At 36.7% G+C, this 18,356-nt stretch overlaps 1 protein-coding gene across 16 annotated transcripts in view; it reads left to right on the top strand.

Annotated features, from left to right (window-relative positions):
- Nucleotides 1-18,356, top strand: part of BPTF (bromodomain PHD finger transcription factor) — a 56,085-nt gene that overhangs the window by 24,325 nt on the left and 13,404 nt on the right. For 6 of the 16 annotated variants that reach the window (XM_026860888.1, XM_026860882.1, XM_026860878.1 and 3 more), the window contains 19 exons: nt 406-579; nt 708-913; nt 2,112-2,467; nt 2,763-2,894; nt 3,454-3,583; nt 4,328-4,463; nt 5,622-5,843; nt 6,141-8,553; nt 8,785-8,909; nt 9,151-9,279; nt 9,576-9,726; nt 10,519-10,642; nt 12,058-12,310; nt 12,745-12,906; nt 13,904-14,052; nt 14,412-14,535; nt 15,022-15,245; nt 16,494-16,716; nt 16,951-17,837. In XM_026860888.1, coding sequence (XP_026716689.1) covers nt 406-579; nt 708-913; nt 2,112-2,467; nt 2,763-2,894; nt 3,454-3,583; nt 4,328-4,463; nt 5,622-5,843; nt 6,141-8,553; nt 8,785-8,909; nt 9,151-9,279; nt 9,576-9,726; nt 10,519-10,642; nt 12,058-12,310; nt 12,745-12,906; nt 13,904-14,052; nt 14,412-14,535; nt 15,022-15,245; nt 16,494-16,716; nt 16,951-17,837 — 6,320 coding nt within the window. The remainder of the gene's footprint in view (nt 1-405; nt 580-707; nt 914-2,111; nt 2,468-2,762; nt 2,895-3,453; nt 3,584-4,327; nt 4,464-5,621; nt 5,844-6,140; nt 8,554-8,784; nt 8,910-9,150; nt 9,280-9,575; nt 9,727-10,518; nt 10,643-12,057; nt 12,311-12,744; nt 12,907-13,903; nt 14,053-14,411; nt 14,536-15,021; nt 15,246-16,493; nt 16,717-16,950; nt 17,838-18,356) is intronic. The other 10 variants (XM_026860884.1, XM_026860876.1, XM_026860890.1 and 7 more) reach the window with 8 other exon arrangements.

The following is an 18,356-nucleotide window of genomic DNA, read 5'->3' as shown; positions in this document are numbered from 1 at the left end:
CAGCTAAAGCATAAGAAAATCAAAAGAGATAAAATCATAAAAGCTGCAGGAAGACCAAATTTCATGAAATCTGCATTCTAAAAGCAAAACAAAGTCTCAGGAGAGGGTTTTCTGTGTGTGTATCTACTGGAAAAAAAATGTGCTTAAAATATATTCCTATTTCATCCACATATGGATTTCAGTTCTTCAGAACTTTAAAGGTTGAAACTGCTTAAAACAGAACAAAAAAAAAAAACTTACATAGATACAGTGCTCTGGAGGGAATTAATATTTTATGGGTATTTCCTTCTAGTCCAGCAAAACATGTTCATTTGACTTTTTTCTTTGATGAAAAATTTAAAAGTAGAAAAAATTGCATTGATCCAATTTAAAAGAAAAACTAAAAATGAAGTTGTTCTTTTGTAGAAGAAACTGGTCAGATGATTCCTAGCAACAGTAGCAGTGCGTCTGCTGCACCTCTACAGTCAGATGTTGAAAACAGCAACAGTAGTGAGTTGGGCTCTGGGCAGAATGACTCCATTAAGACACCTGATGATGCTGAAAATGCAGAGAGGGGATCCCAGACTTCAGAGGACATAGGTAATAATAATAATGATGTCTCTAACTTTCGTTTTATGCATATTTTCTTTTTACTTTATAACTCCCATACATCAATAGAAAACTTCCAATTTTGAAGTTTGTATTAAAAGCCTTTTTTTCCTGGGCAGGAGAGAAATCTAATGGCGAAAGAAGTGATTCTCCAGGCGCAGGAAAAGGCACGCCAGGTTCGACGCGAATGCTCACAAGATTACGAAATCCAGATAGCAAGTTGAGCCAGATGAAAAGCCAGCAGGTTGCTGCTGCAGCACATGAAGCAAATAAGTTATATAAAGAAGGCAGAGAGGTTTGTGCACATCTTGGAAAACTCAAAGAAGTACGAAAACTGTTCTAGAAAACTGATAATATTTTTAAAAATAAAAAATTGATTTTGGCAGATTATCGAGGTACTTAAAAATAAAAGTAGAGATAATAAATTAGCAAATGGTGAAACTGTAATATCACAGGAAGTTTTTTTAACTCCTTCTCCTTTGCTGTTGCTAACTACAGAGTGGTATGACAGTGACCCAGTGTACCTCCTTTCCTTTAACATGCTGGTCATAAAAAGTTAGACAATTGTTTACTGTAGAGCCAGGAATAAGTTATATGCACTTTCTCCCACTTTTGTCTTCAGATCTCTCAGAACTGGTGTGCCAAAACTGCAACTTCACAGCGGTTTGTGTTTGATCATTGTTTGAATAGCTAGGTAATAGCCACATTTCCAATTCATAAGAAATCTCTACTGGCAGAGTATGGTTATTTAAAGGCAATCATTGCAAAATTGTAGCACAGCGTGATGTAGACAAAAGTGAAATCTCTTTCAAATGGCTGCCAGTTGGTATAAATTTTTTGTGTGGCTGTAAGTTGTTTGGTAGGTTTTCTGTTTTGTTTTATATTTTAAAGTAGCCCAATTTCTCCAGGAAAGAATTCTTTGAATATTAAGAGTTTGTTGCAGTTAGTTGTCTGCATATTGTTCTATTAATTTGTGTGTGTGTATTAATTTTATTTTTGTTGACTGTTTTTTCCTTGTAAGTTTGCATGTAGCGTGTTTAGTCACAAACCTCTCAAATTTGGAATTCTTTTAAGAGTAATTAGACCAGTGATGTTATCCATGCCATATTTTCAAAGTTAAAGATATTTCTTCGCTTAGCTACGCGTATGAATTCTGCAGTTTACCAAGGCGGGGTTTCACAGAAAGCTTACTTAAGTTTAGTGAAGCTCTTTTCCCAAAGCTGTCTCCCTCAAGGGGCATAATTCAGAGCAGAAAAACGGGTTCCTGTTTGACTTCCTGAGGAGCCTGGATGGTGGTTTTTTTAATGTTAAAGTTGATCTTTGGGAATATCCTAACTGTATATACAATCAGTGATGAAGTACATATGGTTTGTATATCGGATAAACAGTTATTTGCTTCTACAATCTGATGCAAGGTATTTTTAGAATTTTATATATAGACAGTTGAAGCCTAAATCATAAATAAGTAAATAGAAATATTAGAAACTTAAGTGATTCTTTAAAATCATTTTCTCTTTCACAAGGTTCTGGTGGTCAACTCTCAAGGTGAAGTTTCCCGAATGAACACAAAGAAGGAAGTTGTGATGAAAGGAAATATCAACAATTATTTCAAATTAGGACAGGAGGGGAAATATCGTGTTTATCATAATCAGTATGCCACGAATTCATTCGCATTGAACAAGCACCAGCACAGGGAGGACCATGACAAGAGACGACATCTCTCGCATAAATTCTGTCTGACTCCTGCTGGAGAGTTCAAATGGAATGGGTCTGTACATGGGTCCAAAGTTCTTACCATATCCACTTTGAGGCTAACTATTATTCAGCTAGAAAACAATATCCCAGCATCGTTCCTTCACCCTAACTGGGCTTCCCACAGGTAAATTAATAAACAAAAATACATATTCTCTTGTTATACTTGGGTTTTTGCTAACAGCATTAATAAGCAATGGTCTTTATTTTTTCACAACAGTGATATCCAAGCACTGTGCTTTAGTATATTAAAATATAAGAAAACATATATGTGTTTTGTGATAGATGGTTAAAAGGATCGCACATTTGAGTGAAGTGTTAAAATACAAGAGGTTTTATACTACCATTAAATTTTATTAACATAGCATGCTGTATTAGTGCATGTATATGTTTCAGGGTTTTATCTTTTTTTTCCAATTTAGGTCCAACTGGATTAAAGCTGTTCAGATGTGCAGCAAACCTAGAGAATTTGCACTAGCGCTGGCTATATTGGAATGTGCAATTAAACCAGTTGTCATGCTGCCAATCTGGCGGGAATCATTGGGGCACACTAGGTAAAAAAAAAAAAACAAACAACATAAAAAATCTTTCTGCATATGAGAACTTCACTTTGTTTTGCAATTACTAGTTCCTCAAAGCCTGTAAGAATTATGTTTCAATTTAGTCAGTCATTCAGCACTTGAAGTGGTTTTTTCTCAACCAGAAACACTGAAAATACATAACAAGATTTTTATAGTGTCATTGCTCCTGCAAAGCAAGTTTGTGTTCTTTATCTGGGCAGCACTCTCAAAGTGACAAAACTTTGGGAGTCTAGAAGAGCAAATTTCAACACACTTAGTTCAGTGGAGTCTGTCTTTTGTCTCATTATGCCATAGGAGAAACGAGATGTGTCTGATGTTAGACACAGTTGCAGACAGTTGTGTTTGCCTTACTTGAATAGCCAAAAAAAAAGTGTAGGGTTCCTGTTGCAAGGAATACATATAATGCTATACCAGGCATTCCTCTTAGCTTCAGATATTTAAAATTCCTCAGAGGGATAGTATATGCTGCTGTTTGACTTGTATTTGCTTACAAGATCCTGTGTTTAAATGCACTTAAATCTATATGTATTAGATTACGCAGGATGACAGCAATAGAAAGAGAAGAAAAAGAGAAAGTGAAAAAAAAAGAGAGAAAGCAAGAAGAAGAAGAAACAATGCAGCAAGCTACATGGGTGAAATATACCTTTCCTGTCAAGCATCAGGTAAGGTTTTCTTTTGTGGGAAGAACAATCAAATATGGAAGTTGTTGATTTCTTACTCCTTTTCTGTTTTAATTTTAAACTTAAAAATTTAATGTCATTGTGTTACTTCCTGCCGTTGGAGTAGGAACTGTGCCCACATATGCAAGCACATAATGGTCTGAACTAAGTTTGACATATATTATGCTCATAGTGACACTGCCTGAGCTGACAGATATTTTGTCTTCAAAGTGCAACCTTTCCTAGTGGAATCTTGCCTGTATGTCTGTCCTTGTCCAGTGCTCCCCTCCCATCCTCACTTCCCATCCCCCAGAAAATCTAGCCCAGCTCCCTTTACTTTGGAAGGTTCTATAATACAATGGGAACTACTGTAGAAACTTCGTCATATTCCCTACAGTAGACATTAAATAGTTCTCCTGGAGTGGTTCTTTGCTCTAAATTGATTTGTTGTAACAAACATACAGGTTGATTCAAAAACTTGTATAATCTTTCAGCTTTCAAGTAAATAGATTCTCACTGTTATATGAAATAAATACGGTTTTCAGATGTCGCTATGATAGAATCAATTTAATTATCAGCAGATATATCTTTAGATAATAATTATATCATAAATATACTTCAGCTTGCATGAACAAGTCTGTAAAGTTTTTGGTTTTCTAAAATAATCTTAGGCTTTTAAAGGAATTTATACATTAATAATGCAGCAAATAGCACCATTAAAACTACTATTTAAAAATTATTTAACAGGTTTGGAAGCAAAAAGGAGAGGAATATAGAGTAACAGGATATGGTGGCTGGAGCTGGATTAGTAAAACACATGTCCACAGGTTTATGCCCAAACTGCCTGGAAATACTAACGCAAATTACAGAAAGTTGCTACCAAGTAAGTGTCTGCCTTGCTTACATTTTTTTTTTTAATTATTCACATACTGCTTTTTATGGCTTATTCAGTTAATTATTTGCATGTGATATTTCTTCTGTAGACTTTGTCACAAATAGTGTTTCAAAGAAGCTTTTGTGGATATCTGCTAATCTTTGTCAATATAACCAGTTCAGTTGTCATAGACATTTTTAGCTACATTAAATTGTTTTGGTTATGAAGCTGTGTGTAATATTTGTACAGCTTTGTGTAGCCTTAAGCAAAAAATAACATCTAAAATATTGGTGTATATATGCCTGCCCCCAGACCACAGAATACCATTAACCAATTTTATCTGGGGATAATTGTTTTATAAGGGGAAAGAAATTTATTTCTCTACAAAGTTCAGAACATACCTTCTCATTTATTTGTTCTAAGGATTTATACTCAAAAAGAAAAATAAGCACAGTTGACTTTTAGAATGCATCCTGAACTGTATGTGTCTTATTTATAATAAATTTAATCTTGCGTTTCCTATTAAAATTTAGAAAATGGCAGCCCACCCTATATTACATCTCAAAATTATCTCTTTCCTCACATATTGAAGTACTGCTTTCCCTGTTACTTGTAACTGATCAAACACAAAATGGGTGCTGCTGCCTTTAGGGTTGTCTATAGGATTCTTAAATTAGATTTATTTTGCTTTCTGTATTGCAATTAATAGCCACTACGGTGTTAAGCACAAAGTCATTTGATTACTAATGTCATTCTGGATTAACTGTAGAAATCAAAATTACTAAAAACTATTTTTGAATTTTCAGGATCTGAATTAGTATGCTCTTAACAGGCTGGGTTTTCAGAAAGTGGTATTTAGTTACCTGAAAAATGTGTTGGTTTGGGGTTTTTTTTTTCAAGAACAGCTGAACATGGAATCCTGTAAAAAAAAAAAGCAAATGAAACATTTTATCTCTGGTGAGGTTTTTGATTATTTATTTTTTACTTATTACTTTAATTCAGTATTGCACTAAGATTAGTCTATGACATTACCATAGTATGGTTAATTCTACTTCTGAATTTCAGTAATGATGTGTGATTCATTTGAGAGGTAAACTAACATACATTAAAATATAGCAGAGTATAAAAATTATCCTGAATAATTCAAACCATTTAATTTGTTAATAGCTAAGAGTGAAGATGAAAAATGTAACTTGGATAAACGAAAAGGTCCGATTAAGGTAAAAATAGAGAAAGACAGAACAAAGGATTCTCATGATCTGCAAGCAAAAGACAAAGCAGATGCTTCAGAAACCTTGGGGAAAGTACAAGTGAAAGAAGAAAAGTCACGTGAAGAAAAAGTAGAAGTTGATACCACTTCTGAAAACTTAGATCGTGCAAAAGACAAAGGTGATATACTTAAGTTATTGTAAAACTAGCTGTTCATTACAACATTGCATATATAAATTTTAGGATGTCAGAAATAACTTGAAAAACTCTGTAACAGGTTTTGTCAAGACATTTAAAATGTCTCCGTTAAATGACTTACTATTCCTGGTAGTAGTGTCTGAAGTTTTTATTCCCTTTTCCTTGAAATCTATTAATATGCTAAAAGGTCCATTTATTTTTTAGTACTTAATGTAAAAATATAGTCTGGCATTCATTGTTAGGGCAGCTTTTACTGATTCAGTTATTTCTTCTTCACAGTGGAAAAGGAAATTGATGGTGAAAATGATAAAGTCATCAAGGAAGAACCCATGGATGTAGATGATGTGAAAACTGAGTCCCCCGTAAAAGATGAGGATAGTCATTGTAAGCTGGATATAATCAATGTTAGTGAGGGATTTCATTTAAGGACTTGCTACAAAAGGAAAGTAAAATCATCAAAATTAGATGGACTACTTGAGAGGCGAATAAAACAATTTACGCTGGAAGAAAAACAACGTCTAGAAAGGATGAAACTGGAGGCTAGTGCTAAAACTGTAGGCATACGATCAGTGAGCCCCCAGAAAAACATAGATGAGCTACAAATGAGAAAAGTAAAAGAAGGAAGCCAGTTTGACATGTCTTCCCAAGATCAAACCTATATTTCAGATAAGACCCAAATGGAAGATGCAGAACAAGACTGCTTACCAGTCACCAAAACTGGTGAGCTAGATGAACCCTCTTTGCCTTTGACAAACAGGCTATCAAAAAGAGAAAGCCAGCTACTGGATGAAGGCTCATCTCAATCATCTGAAGGTGAAAGCTCCATTCAGAATGATAGTAAAGAAAACAACCCTGAACCTATGACTGCTGATAAGTGTCAAGGAAAAGAAGCTCTTGGAGAGTCTGAGAATTCCTCTGTGGATGGCCTGAAACAAACAAACACAGAAGGTAGAATCAAATGGGATGTTACGGACGGAAGCCAAAAGCCTTTGAAACCAAAACTACCTATTACCAGAGTATCTCAGCGTGAATGTCAGAACTTAGAGCCAGTGATAACCGAAAGAAGCTGTAGAAAAGATGGTCTGGCCGTTCTTGAAAAAACAGATTCAGAAGGAAATTCTGAACAGCAGAGCAAAGACCCAGAAAACAATTGTATGATAAAAAGCCATATTGAACCAACATCCTCTCAAGAAAGTAAAATGGAGGAAGAAACTGCTCCAGGAAAGACTGAAAGTAAATCTGAAAACAAGGTTATATTTCACAAAAAATCAGTTAATAAAGATCTAGAACCATTTAAAACAGAGCTAATTTCTGAAAGAAATCTCGAAAGTCAAACTCTGGAACACATGGATGGGGCAGAAGTTGATGAGGATTTACTGAGCTCTAAAGTAAATGAGGCTAATGGTCAAAAGAAAGGTCAGGAACTGAAAGTGGAGACAAGTACCATAAACAAGTATCTTGATCAGACAAATCGAAATAGTGTTACTGACAAAAAGAACAATAAAGATGAAGAAACTGAGACCGACTTAGGAAAAGAAAAATCAGCATTTCAGATGAATGGGAAAGACAATGATGTTAAAGTATTATCAAATGATGACTGCTTAGTTAAAGATACCTGCGAAACTAAGTCAGGGGGTGATATTGAACCAAAAGTTAATAATATTAATAAATCCATTCCGGAACATGAAATAAAACCATTGAGTTTTAAGGAATCTTCAGTAAAACCATTCATGAATGGTGACATAATGACAGAGGACACAAAGGACAAAAATAATGTGGATCCTAAGTCACGTCTGCAGAGTTCACCTGAGTTTGAGTCTGGAAAGGGTCTTCAGCCCCCAGATGAAGTTCCCAACTATGTGCAGAAAACTGAAGAAAAACAGCTTTATCCTGAGAGATCGGCATTTGTTGGCACTGCCTCCATGCCGGCACATACTGTCTGTAAAGAAAATAACCTGAATAATGAAACAGAATCTATGGAAACTGAAGCAGTTGAGGATAAGAACAGTGCACCATCACCTGTAACCTCATGTGAGGAGTCTAGCTTGAGTAGTGACTTTGCTGATCAGAACGGTGTACAGACATATAAAATGGAAAATATTAATGGAGAAAGTAAAATAAAGACTGTTATTACAGAAGTGACTACCACAACATCAACTGTGTCTACAGAATCCAAAACTGTGTTTAAAGTTGCAGAGACTGTAGCTTCTAATGATGAGAAAACAACAGTAGTGTCATCTACAGAAAATTGTGCCATATCCACTGTAACTACCACCACTACTGTAACAAAGCTTACCACTCCGGCTACAGACAGTAACGTTGATGTCATTTCTGTACAAGAGCACAGTAAAACAGTGGTTACAACAACAGTAACAGATTCACTGACCACCTCAGAAGGCACATTGGTGACTTCCATGACTGTCAGCAAAGAGTATTCTACAAAAGACAAAGTGAAGTTAATGAAATTTGCGAGACCCAAAAAAACTCGTTCTGGAACTGCCTTACCATCTTATAGAAAATTTGTTACCAAAAGCAGTAAAAAAAGCATATTTGTTTTACCCAATGATGACTTAAAAAAGCTGGCCAGAAAAGGAGGGATCCGAGAAGTTCCCTATTTCAATTACAATGCAAAGCCTGCCTTGGATATCTGGCCATATCCATCCCCAAGGCCAACTTTTGGGATCACTTGGAGGTACATACTTTACATTTTTGAGGAAAAGTTAAGGGTGTGATGAAATTAATTGAATTTTAAAATACAAGTGATATACGTGTTTGTGCCCAAACATGAAATTTTGCTATTTATTAGTCAGTAATTTTCTATATTGTTCAGTAAAGGTAGAATGGAAAACCTTTGTCCCATTAGTTTGGTTAGGTATTTTAAATACATTTTTACTTTAAAACATAATGAATACTCTGTTGTTAGGTACCGACTTCAAACAGTAAAATCATTGGCTGGAGTGAGCCTTATGCTGCGATTATTGTGGGCATGTCTCAAATGGGATGATATGGCAGCAAAAGCTCCACCTGGAGGAGGAACTACACGTACAGGTATTAGTACTTTAAATTTCTGGGTTTCTTAATGCAAAGATTCTTGCTGTTAATTTTGAATACTACACTCATTCCAAGCATTTCTGTAAAGTCTTGGTGTTAGCTATGGCGTTTCGGACTTTTTTTTTAGTCAAGAGTTTGTACTAGTTGCTGTTTCTTTACCTTGAGTATATTGGGTTGACTGGAGATGTAGCTTTTGTTTGTTTTCTGTTAGTAACATATTTGGACTAATTTGTTGTAGAAACATCTGAAACTGAAATTACAACAACAGAAATCATCAAGCGAAGAGATGTTGGTCCATATGGAATTCGGTCAGAGTACTGTATAAGAAAAATTATTTGTCCCATTGGTGTACCAGAGGCTCCGAAAGGTATGTTTGCTTATACTTTTTTTTTCTTTTTCCCCTTCCCATAAGCTCCTACAGAAATTAAGGTAACGGGATCTTTGTTAATTCAGACTATCAAGGGAGCAAATATAGCTTGACACAAACGATTCCTTTGCCTATTGGAAACAAATGACACATTTAACAAACTGACATGATTTATCTGAAGCTGAAAGGCCTTTCTGTTTATAAAATGAGACTGAAAGAGACACTAAATCTTGGCTTAAACTTGAATTTTGTTTTATGGTTGAGCGTAACATCTGTGTTTTGACTGTTCTCTAAAGAAACTCCAACACCCCAGAGGAAGGGACTGCGATCAAGTGCACTAAGGCCAAAAAGGCCAGAAACACCCAAGCAAACGGGCCCTGTTATAATTGAAAGTTGGGTAGCAGAGGAGGAATTGGAACTATGGGAGATCAGGGCATTTGCTGAAAGGTAAATGAACTCAAATGAGCTTTTAAAGAAAACCACTTTAATTTGTGTGTGTGAAATGACAATTGCCGCTGGAGAATGCAAACTTGGTAGCTACAATCAGTGAAAGTGGATCCGTGTTGCATTTTTGCTGTGCCTTTTGATAATAGTCAGGCTTAAAGTTGTAAAGCTAAACTATTTGCTGGTACCAAAACTAATTTACACAGACCTTACAGATCTGTTAGAACGAATATTAGATTAATTTTTCCATGCTTATGAACTAATCACTGTTGTGTACTAAAAGGCTATTACTGTAATGCATGGAAAGGCTTTAGGCTGCTTTTGGCATGACTTTAAACAGTATGTGTTTAAATACTTCTATCATACAAAGAAAATTATTATGTACAAGTAAAGTAAAGGTAAATTCAGCCTGGGAGTATTCAAGTCATAAAATAAATATTTCCAGTATTGCATGCTTAGAGCTGGAACAATATTTTTGAGTCTCTTGGAAATAATTGTTTTAAGTTATTGGCATTACATAGATTTGCAGTCTCAGGTGTAATTATACATTCCAGTTTCGATTAATAGTTTCCTGTAAGGTGTTGCAGTAGTTTAACATCAGAATATTTCAGGGATGTTGCATGCAAATTCAATAGTTAATTTCAAAATACTTTTAAAGCTATGACCAGTTTTTCAGTGATCTTCAGTCTTGACATTTGTTCTTAGAAGAGCAGTTAAACTGGATAAAATGAAATCCAGTTTGATGGTTGGATTTTATGTGATGGTATAACTTATTTTCGGTTGTGTCTTTGGCAGGGTGGAGAAGGAAAAGGCACAGGCAGTTGAACAACAGGCTAAGGTTAGTGAACAGAAGAAGGCAGAGGAATTCAAGGCCCAATTGGAGGCTCAACTAAAACACCAACGATTGGCTGCCCAGCAGGTGGGGGAGCTATTGGTAGTCCCACCTGTCAGCAACCATGCACTGATAGTCCACATGCATTAGAATATGGGAAACAAAGTTTATCCCTATCTTATACCATTTTAAAAATAGTTTCCACTTCCTTTGCAAAGTAAGCCATCAAACAATGCTGTGTACATCTGTTACTTTGAAATGAGGTTAAGGCAAAGATTTGTTTTGGATTGCCTTTGGTTTTTTTCCATCTAATTTAAAACACTAAAAAGATTTAGTTTGTTTCTGTTTTAAAAGAAGGTTGAGAAGCGCCAATCTTCAGGTAAGGTCAACAGTGTTCTAGAATGGTATAATAGAAAGCTGCCTTGGTGTATAGCTGACTTCAGAATACAACTGTGTTTGCTCTTCATGCTTCAATCAAATTAGATCTTTTGATTTTTTTTTTTCTATCTTAAATTGGCTGAATTAAGCCTATTGATAATTTTATATAGATATGTATGTATAGATGGAAGTGTGTATGTCTCTATAAATGTATGCAATTAAAATTAGGAAACCCAATGCCATGTTGGTATTTCACATACATTATTAAGGACTGTGCTTTTTTTCCAACTTATTCCTTTTTCATTTCATCTTCCCTGAAGAAAATACATTATTAGTGAATAGGTATTTCTGATTCGTGGGCATTACTGCAATATGATGCTAACCAAACACTGAAATTTAAATTAATAAATACAGAGATAATTCCAACAACATAGAGGAGAATGTTAGATTGGTTGGAATTTTAAAATCCCTTTACGAAGTGGGTCCCTAAATTTAATGTACCTTCTTGACATTTACAGCACAGAAGGTTGCTGGGTAAGGTAAGGGATTTTGAACCTAATTTTTATAAGGAGGCTGCAAACAGGATTTATAGTTAAAAGAATAATTTTAAAAATTTCATTCTCAATGGTGAAGTAGAATGATAAAGCCTCCTTTAATTTTTCTGTAACTGACAGGATCTCAGTGCAAGCAGCTCTAAACATAGGAATGCTAGTAATAAATTCTGTGTTAATGACAACATATTGCTTATTGACATAGATGCAAGCTGTCTGCACATGGTCGGAGCCAAATATAGATGGATACTTGTCAGAGTTTTTAATGCTTTGGATTAATCTGAGGCTAATTGATAAGTTTTCTTTAAAGTAAAATGTGCAGTGAAATTAAGATAAACTGAGGATTTGAAAGATGCTATAAAGGAAAATTTCTGACTATGTACTATAAGCAGAGTTGTAGTTCTGCAGGTCGAGTCTCGTGCTATAGTGTGTGCAAGCAGCTTATTCTTCAGTCCTTTACAACTTGAACTGAGGTCCTACCTATTTTTCTGTACTAGGAAGGGACAGCATTTCTTTTACAAAATCTGAGAATGCTAATTATCCCTTCATTCCATTTTTCTCTGAATTCTGTAGAAACGGCTGGAGCAGCAGAAGCAGATCCCTGCAGCAGGTGTGGCCCCTGCAGTCACGACAGCCAGCAGCACTGCAACTACTGTCTCAACACCACAGAAAGTTGTGGTAGGCCCTTTAGCAGGCCCGGTGCCCACTGGAACCAAAGTAGTGCTTACTACAAAAGTGGGTTCTCCAGCTACAGTAACATTCCAACAGAACAAGAATTTCCATCAGACTTTTGCTACTTGGGTTAAACAAGGCCAGTCTTCAACAGGCAAGTAGCCATTTATCATGGTAAGAACATGTGCTGGCGTTCATCCTATGTATGGCACCTACATCTTTTCAAGAATATATAGCATTATTACATTTCTTGTTATCTTTGCTCTTAACTCTCTTGCTAAGTCAGCAGGACATTTCTGAGATAATACCTGTCTAATTTTTCTTTGTTCAAACTTGCTAGGTAGTCTTATTTCTGACCTGTCTCATTTATTACTGACAGTTGTTGTACTAGTAATCATTGATAATGAAAGAAAGCATTCTGTGCTGTAACATACTGTTTCCAAAAAAGAATCTTTACCAAAGAAACTATGACACATTCAAAAATTATTGTAAAAATAATCCTGTAGTTTTTTGTTTCATACTTGAAAATAGTCATTTCATTGACTAATTATTCTGCTCTAAAACTGACTGTTCTGTGTGCCTCAATAGCCACTAGCACAGCTGCCACTTCAGCCACAACCATTGCCAGCACAGGGCAGACCTTCCAGATCTCAGGCAGTCCAGTAACGATGGCAGGGAAAGTGATAACTAAGCTGCCACTCCCTGCAAACAGCAAGATTGTTGCCGTCAATGTGCCATCAACTCAAGGAGGTAGGGGAAAGGGAACTGAATTCAAAATGTGTTCCAGCTTGCTGATTAATTCTCCATTGACACTATTTTCCCAGTGAAGTAAACTGTGACTTGAAGGGGGAGAAAATATTTCTATATACATATATACAAGTTTCTAGAGCTTGTTCCCCCTGTATTGCATATTTGTGTCTGTAGGGGAAAAATGCAAGTTTTTTGCCTGTAAATTATTCTGCATTTCATAGTGCAAAATTGGAAGCTTTATTTTTAACAATGTGGAATGAAGCATGCTTTTTTTTTTTTTTTTGGTTATCTAAATTATACATCAACAGAACAACTTTCTTCACAAAAAAAAAAAAAAAAGTGCTGCTGCTCTTAGTTATTAATGCCTACATCTGCTCTTCACTGATGAGCAGGAGTTCGGCTCCAAACTAAGATTAGCATTTTTTCTTCTTGCCTCAAGAAGACGACTTAATATTTTGAGATTTGTGAATGTATACTGAACAGAAAAGCTCAATTCTCTGTCTCCATTATACTTAGCATCTGAGGAAATCATGAAGGCTACTAGTTTTGTATTGAAATTTCTTAGGTGACAGGAAAAGCATTACCCTTTTCTTTAGCACCACAAGCTTGTAGGTGAAAGATGTTTAAACTGGTCTCCTACATTCTAAATTAATCAGATTATAGCTTTTAATGGTTGTATAATACTAATTTGTGGCACCGTGTCAATGCAAGGACTTATTTGCAGTTACCATCAAACTGATCTTTGTGAAGATTCACTCTTTTTCCTTAATCTTTTCTAAAATACCTATTTCTTAACTTAAAATGTAGTTGGACTGTTTACAAAGTGTAATGCTGCTGCTTTTTACAATATGACAAAGGCTCTCCCAAGAAATGTTGAAAGACTCAAAGGTGTTCTAGAGCCCTGGAGTTTTGATTTCTAAATGCCACCCTGGCATTGCATTTACTTCTTTTGTTGGCAATTATGTCATTAATGTATTCTCAATTTTTCTTTAATTAGGTGTTGTTCAAGTTCAGCAAAAGGTATTGGGTATCATTCCATCAACTACCGGTGCAAGTCAAACATTTACTTCATTCCAGCCAAGGACAGCAACTGTAACCATTAGGCCAAATACCACAGGAACGTTAGGAACAACAAGCACTTCACAAGTAAGATGTCTTTCTGATTATTTACTGCAAAAAATGTGGGCTCGTGCATTTTAAGTTATTGGCAGATATTAAAAGGTCTGTCTAGTCACTTTTTGATGTTTTTGGATCATCTCAACAATAGTGTTTATGGATCCTTTATTCCAGGGGGAGGTATAACAGATCTTTCCAGTTGGAAAAATGAATATTTTAGAGCTTGGGAAGCCTTAGCAGTGTGGGCATAGATGAAAAAATATTGGATCTGCTTGCATCTTGTAATTTCTTACTATATTAAAAAAAAAAATCAAACAAGAAACATGAGGGTATATCCCAGCAGCCTTTTGTCCCGAGTTCACATATGCTTTCCATTTTGGTGTATGTAGGTAGTGCAAGGGACACCACTCCGCCCGGGTATGACAGTAATACGGACACCACTTCAGCAGTCAACACTTGGAAAGACCATCATTCGAACACCTGTAGTGGTGCAACAAGGTATTCTTCCAGCCAGTAGGTTCATTTTAATATTTAAACTTCCAGTGTGAAATCCATGGTTTGTTCCTCCATAAATACTTTCTGTATCATATGTCCCAATGCAAAAATACCTCATTTTGATGCTTGACTTCTAACAAGTGCCTTTTCTGGCTTTTGAATGTGTCAGTTGCAGGCTTTGTTTTTAAGTCCATTCATTTGAAAACAAAGTTTAGAATAATTGTGCATTGTGAAAGCCTTTTAAATTTTTTTTTTATTTTTTTAAAGGCAAGCTAAGTGTTTGAAGTACTCTGTAAGTATTTGGACTGAATTAAAATAGAAAACATTTTGCTGACATTTTTCAGTCAACCACACAAATGGTTAGTAAAGTTTATGTGCAAACTACAGTGTTTGCTTCACTTGCCTGATGATACACTATTCCAAGTTGTTGTGACTCAGAGGCTTGCTGTGTTAATGGTTAAAATGTTGGAAACGTGTTTCTTATCCCAAATTACTCTCTTACAGGTCAGACACAGCAAGTGGTGACTCAAATAATCAGGGGTCAGCCTGTCTCAACAGCAGTTTCTAGTACCAGCACAGCTTCTTCCAGCACTGGACAGAAGACGGTCACGAGTCCTGGGACACCACCTCAGCAAATCCAGCCACAAACCACACCACAGCCCCCTCGCCCTCAGCAGGGACAAGTGAAACTCACTATGGCCCAACTCACGCAGCTAACACAAGGACAGGTAAAATACTCCTCTGGGCATGGAAATGTGCTAATAACAGCTTACCAACCCTTTGGATTTCTGCAGTGTAGTGTATCTGCTCATAAACTGACATTTCTGCCTTCACTTAGGATGACTGATAGCATAATTACCAACTGGAAGAAGCTTAAGTAGTACATGTGAAATTTTAAACGTCACTTCCTGTTGTATTCCCCAGTAATGTATCTAGCATCAGGAAAGTTTAGCAGTATGAAAATAATTCTTTGCATTAATAGCAGTAAGAGACATAATTATTTTATATGGCCTATTCTATAGACCTTCAGAGCGTAATGTTTGTTCCTTGTCTTTTGAGATTGTGTGAAGATTTAGTTTTCATTCGTGTTATTCAGAGCCTCAGAGGAAAAATTGCAGTATCTGGAACTGGAGGAGGAAAAACTTATTACAGTTTCTGCTCAGATCTTGAAGGTCTGTGGGCAAAAAATAAGTTTAGAGTCAAGCCTAGGGTAAAAATAGACCTCTGTGAGTTACCACAATACCTATTCTTCAAATTGTAAGTAATATATGTAAATTATTGTGATGTACAGGCTGCTTGTTGCCAGGTAAGATTTTTTTTATATGTGGAACAAGAGTCAGAGAATTCATTTCCACAGCAAAAGACTCAGAAGGATTTTTGTAGGGACCTTATTCCATTCTATGGATTCACAAAATGTGGAGCTGTGCATCTGAGTGGTGGGACAATACCCTACCTTCTCCATCACTTAGTTGAGAGTGATGTGAGCTAAGTGTCAGCTTAAACAACAGAAATTCTCAATACATTACGAACTGAACTGTCAGTCTTGAAAGCTCACAGCTGGGTAGGATCTGATACGTGATTAGGAAATGTTGTCAATGAAGAGAATTTTTACACAAACTGTTGGGATTCTTGAGAAAGTAATTAATAGTATGTCTAAAATTATCCATGCTCTGTATTACTTCTAAATTCTAGGAACAAAGTTGTTCTATTTTAGCTGTTCTCTGGCTAGGGTTCTTGTCAATATTTGGATGAAAATATGTGTAACTAACTCCAACCCAGTAATCTGTTGACGATAGAATTGTTGAAAGAATGTTTCAGTATTTCATAATCTCAAGATGCTAGTTTTGGATTTCAGGAGTATGGCATGTGGTAAAAGTATTGAATTTGGAAATCCAAACCCCTAATTCTTCTGATTTTCAGTGAAGTCTGTCTAAAATCTATATCACTAATACATCAATATTAACTTTTTTTTTTAGGGTGGCAGTCAAGGATTAACTGTGGTAATTCAGGGACAAGGTCAAACTACTGGTCAGTTACAATTAATCCCTCAGGGTGTGACTGTAATACCTGGTCCAGGACAACAGCTTATGCAAGCAGCTATGCCAAATGGTACAATTCAGAGATTTCTTTTCACCCCACTACCAGCAGCTGCTACTACAGCTAGCACAACTACGACAACAGTTTCTACTTCAACCTCGGGTAAGAATTGTTCTGTTCAGCAGAAAAAGAGTTTCCATTTCCGTTGCATGGGAGTTTCTGTGCAGTTGGAAGATGTTCTGTTACTGCAGTAAATCTGTTGGAAGTGTGTTATAAGCTTAGAAATCTCTTGAATTTCTGCATAGAGCTTTACAGTAGTTCTAAAAGGTTCAAATTAGTACGATTTACAGATGTGTCATTTGAAATGATTGGAATACTTGGTTTTATCCTTAACAGCTACAGGGGAACAGAAGCAAGGTCTACAGTCACAGCCAACGTCAGCGCTGCCGCCGACTCAGCCACAGCCTCAGAGTCAGCCGCAAGCCCAGCCTCAGGGGCAGAATCAGAGCACTCAGCCGGTGCCGCTGGCCCAGTCACAGGCACCTCAGCCAGCACTTCAGCCTGAAACTCAGACCCAGCCCGAATCTCAGACCCCGGCATCTGTTGACTCTCCAGTCACTCCTGAAGCACAATCGTCTAAATCTCCAGTTCAGTCGCCAGCACAGACCCAGGCTCAAGGGCAATCTCCAGTGCAAGTCCAGAGTCAGCCGCAGACTGCAATCCTTCCACAAGGCCAGTCCCAAGTCCAGCCTCAGCAACCAGCTCAGGTGCAGACTACAACCCAACAACAGATTCAGATGCAGCCCCATGCTCCCATACAAATTCAAGCTCAGCTGCAGCAATCACAACCTCAGGTTCAGACTTCAGTCTCAACCCTTCCAACTACTCAAAGTTTAAATCAGGTTCCTGTGCAATCCCCAACTCGTCCTCAGCTGCAACTTCAGCAGCCTCCAACAAAAGTTATTACAGTGCCTCAGCTTCAGCAACAAGTCCAAGTTCTCTCTCAGCTTCAGTCACATGTTGTTGCTCAGATACAAGCCCAACAAGGCAGTGTGCCCCAGCAGATCAAGCTTCAGTTACCTATTCAGATCCAACAAACTAGCCCAGTACAGGCTCACCAGATTCAGAATGTGGTAACAGTTCAAGCAGCTAGTGTTCAGGAGCAGCTGCAGAGAGTTCAGCAGCTCAGGGAGCAGCAACAGAAGAAAAAGCAGCAACAGATAGAAATTAAACGTGAGCACGCCCTTCAGGCTTCTAATCAAAGTGACATTATCCAGAAACAGGTAAAGTTAACAGAAGGAAATTAAAACTTAATGAATGAAACCAATCTCATTTTAAATGCCTGTTCTTGTTAACAATGTTAATACATTTGATAGGCAGTTAATTTGATTCTTTCAAAGTTAGTGCACGATTGCTTTTGGCAATTTAATTAAATATTCTAAGTTAATTCAGCACATCAAGTCAATTGTACCATGTTTGCAGTCTTCTGACACCTTGATTCAACTTACCACTTGCTGCTGGGACAATATATCTTTATTCTCAGTTCAGGAAAGATAGGTTATAGATAGAGGAGAGCTGATGTTCAGAACACATGTACAGTACTTTCATTGCCTGCTACAGGAAACTGAGGTTTCAAAGAGGTATCTGAAATGTAATGCTGTTGGATGGCTGCGGGGCTTAAAAAAAAAAAAATTAAAAAAAAAATAAAAAATAAAAAATCAGTTTTGCATCCCGGCAGCTGCCACCACGCGGAGCCTCGCAGCTGTCCCCGTTCCCAAACCGCACACAGGGACGTGCAGACG

Source organism: Athene cunicularia, assembly GCF_003259725.1.
Source record: "Athene cunicularia isolate RWA chromosome 18 unlocalized genomic scaffold, athCun1 chr18_part1, whole genome shotgun sequence".
NCBI classification, from domain to species: Eukaryota; Metazoa; Chordata; class Aves; order Strigiformes; family Strigidae; genus Athene; species Athene cunicularia.
Note: the sequence above shows the minus strand (reverse complement) of the source record. Positions and strands in the feature narration are given on the sequence as shown.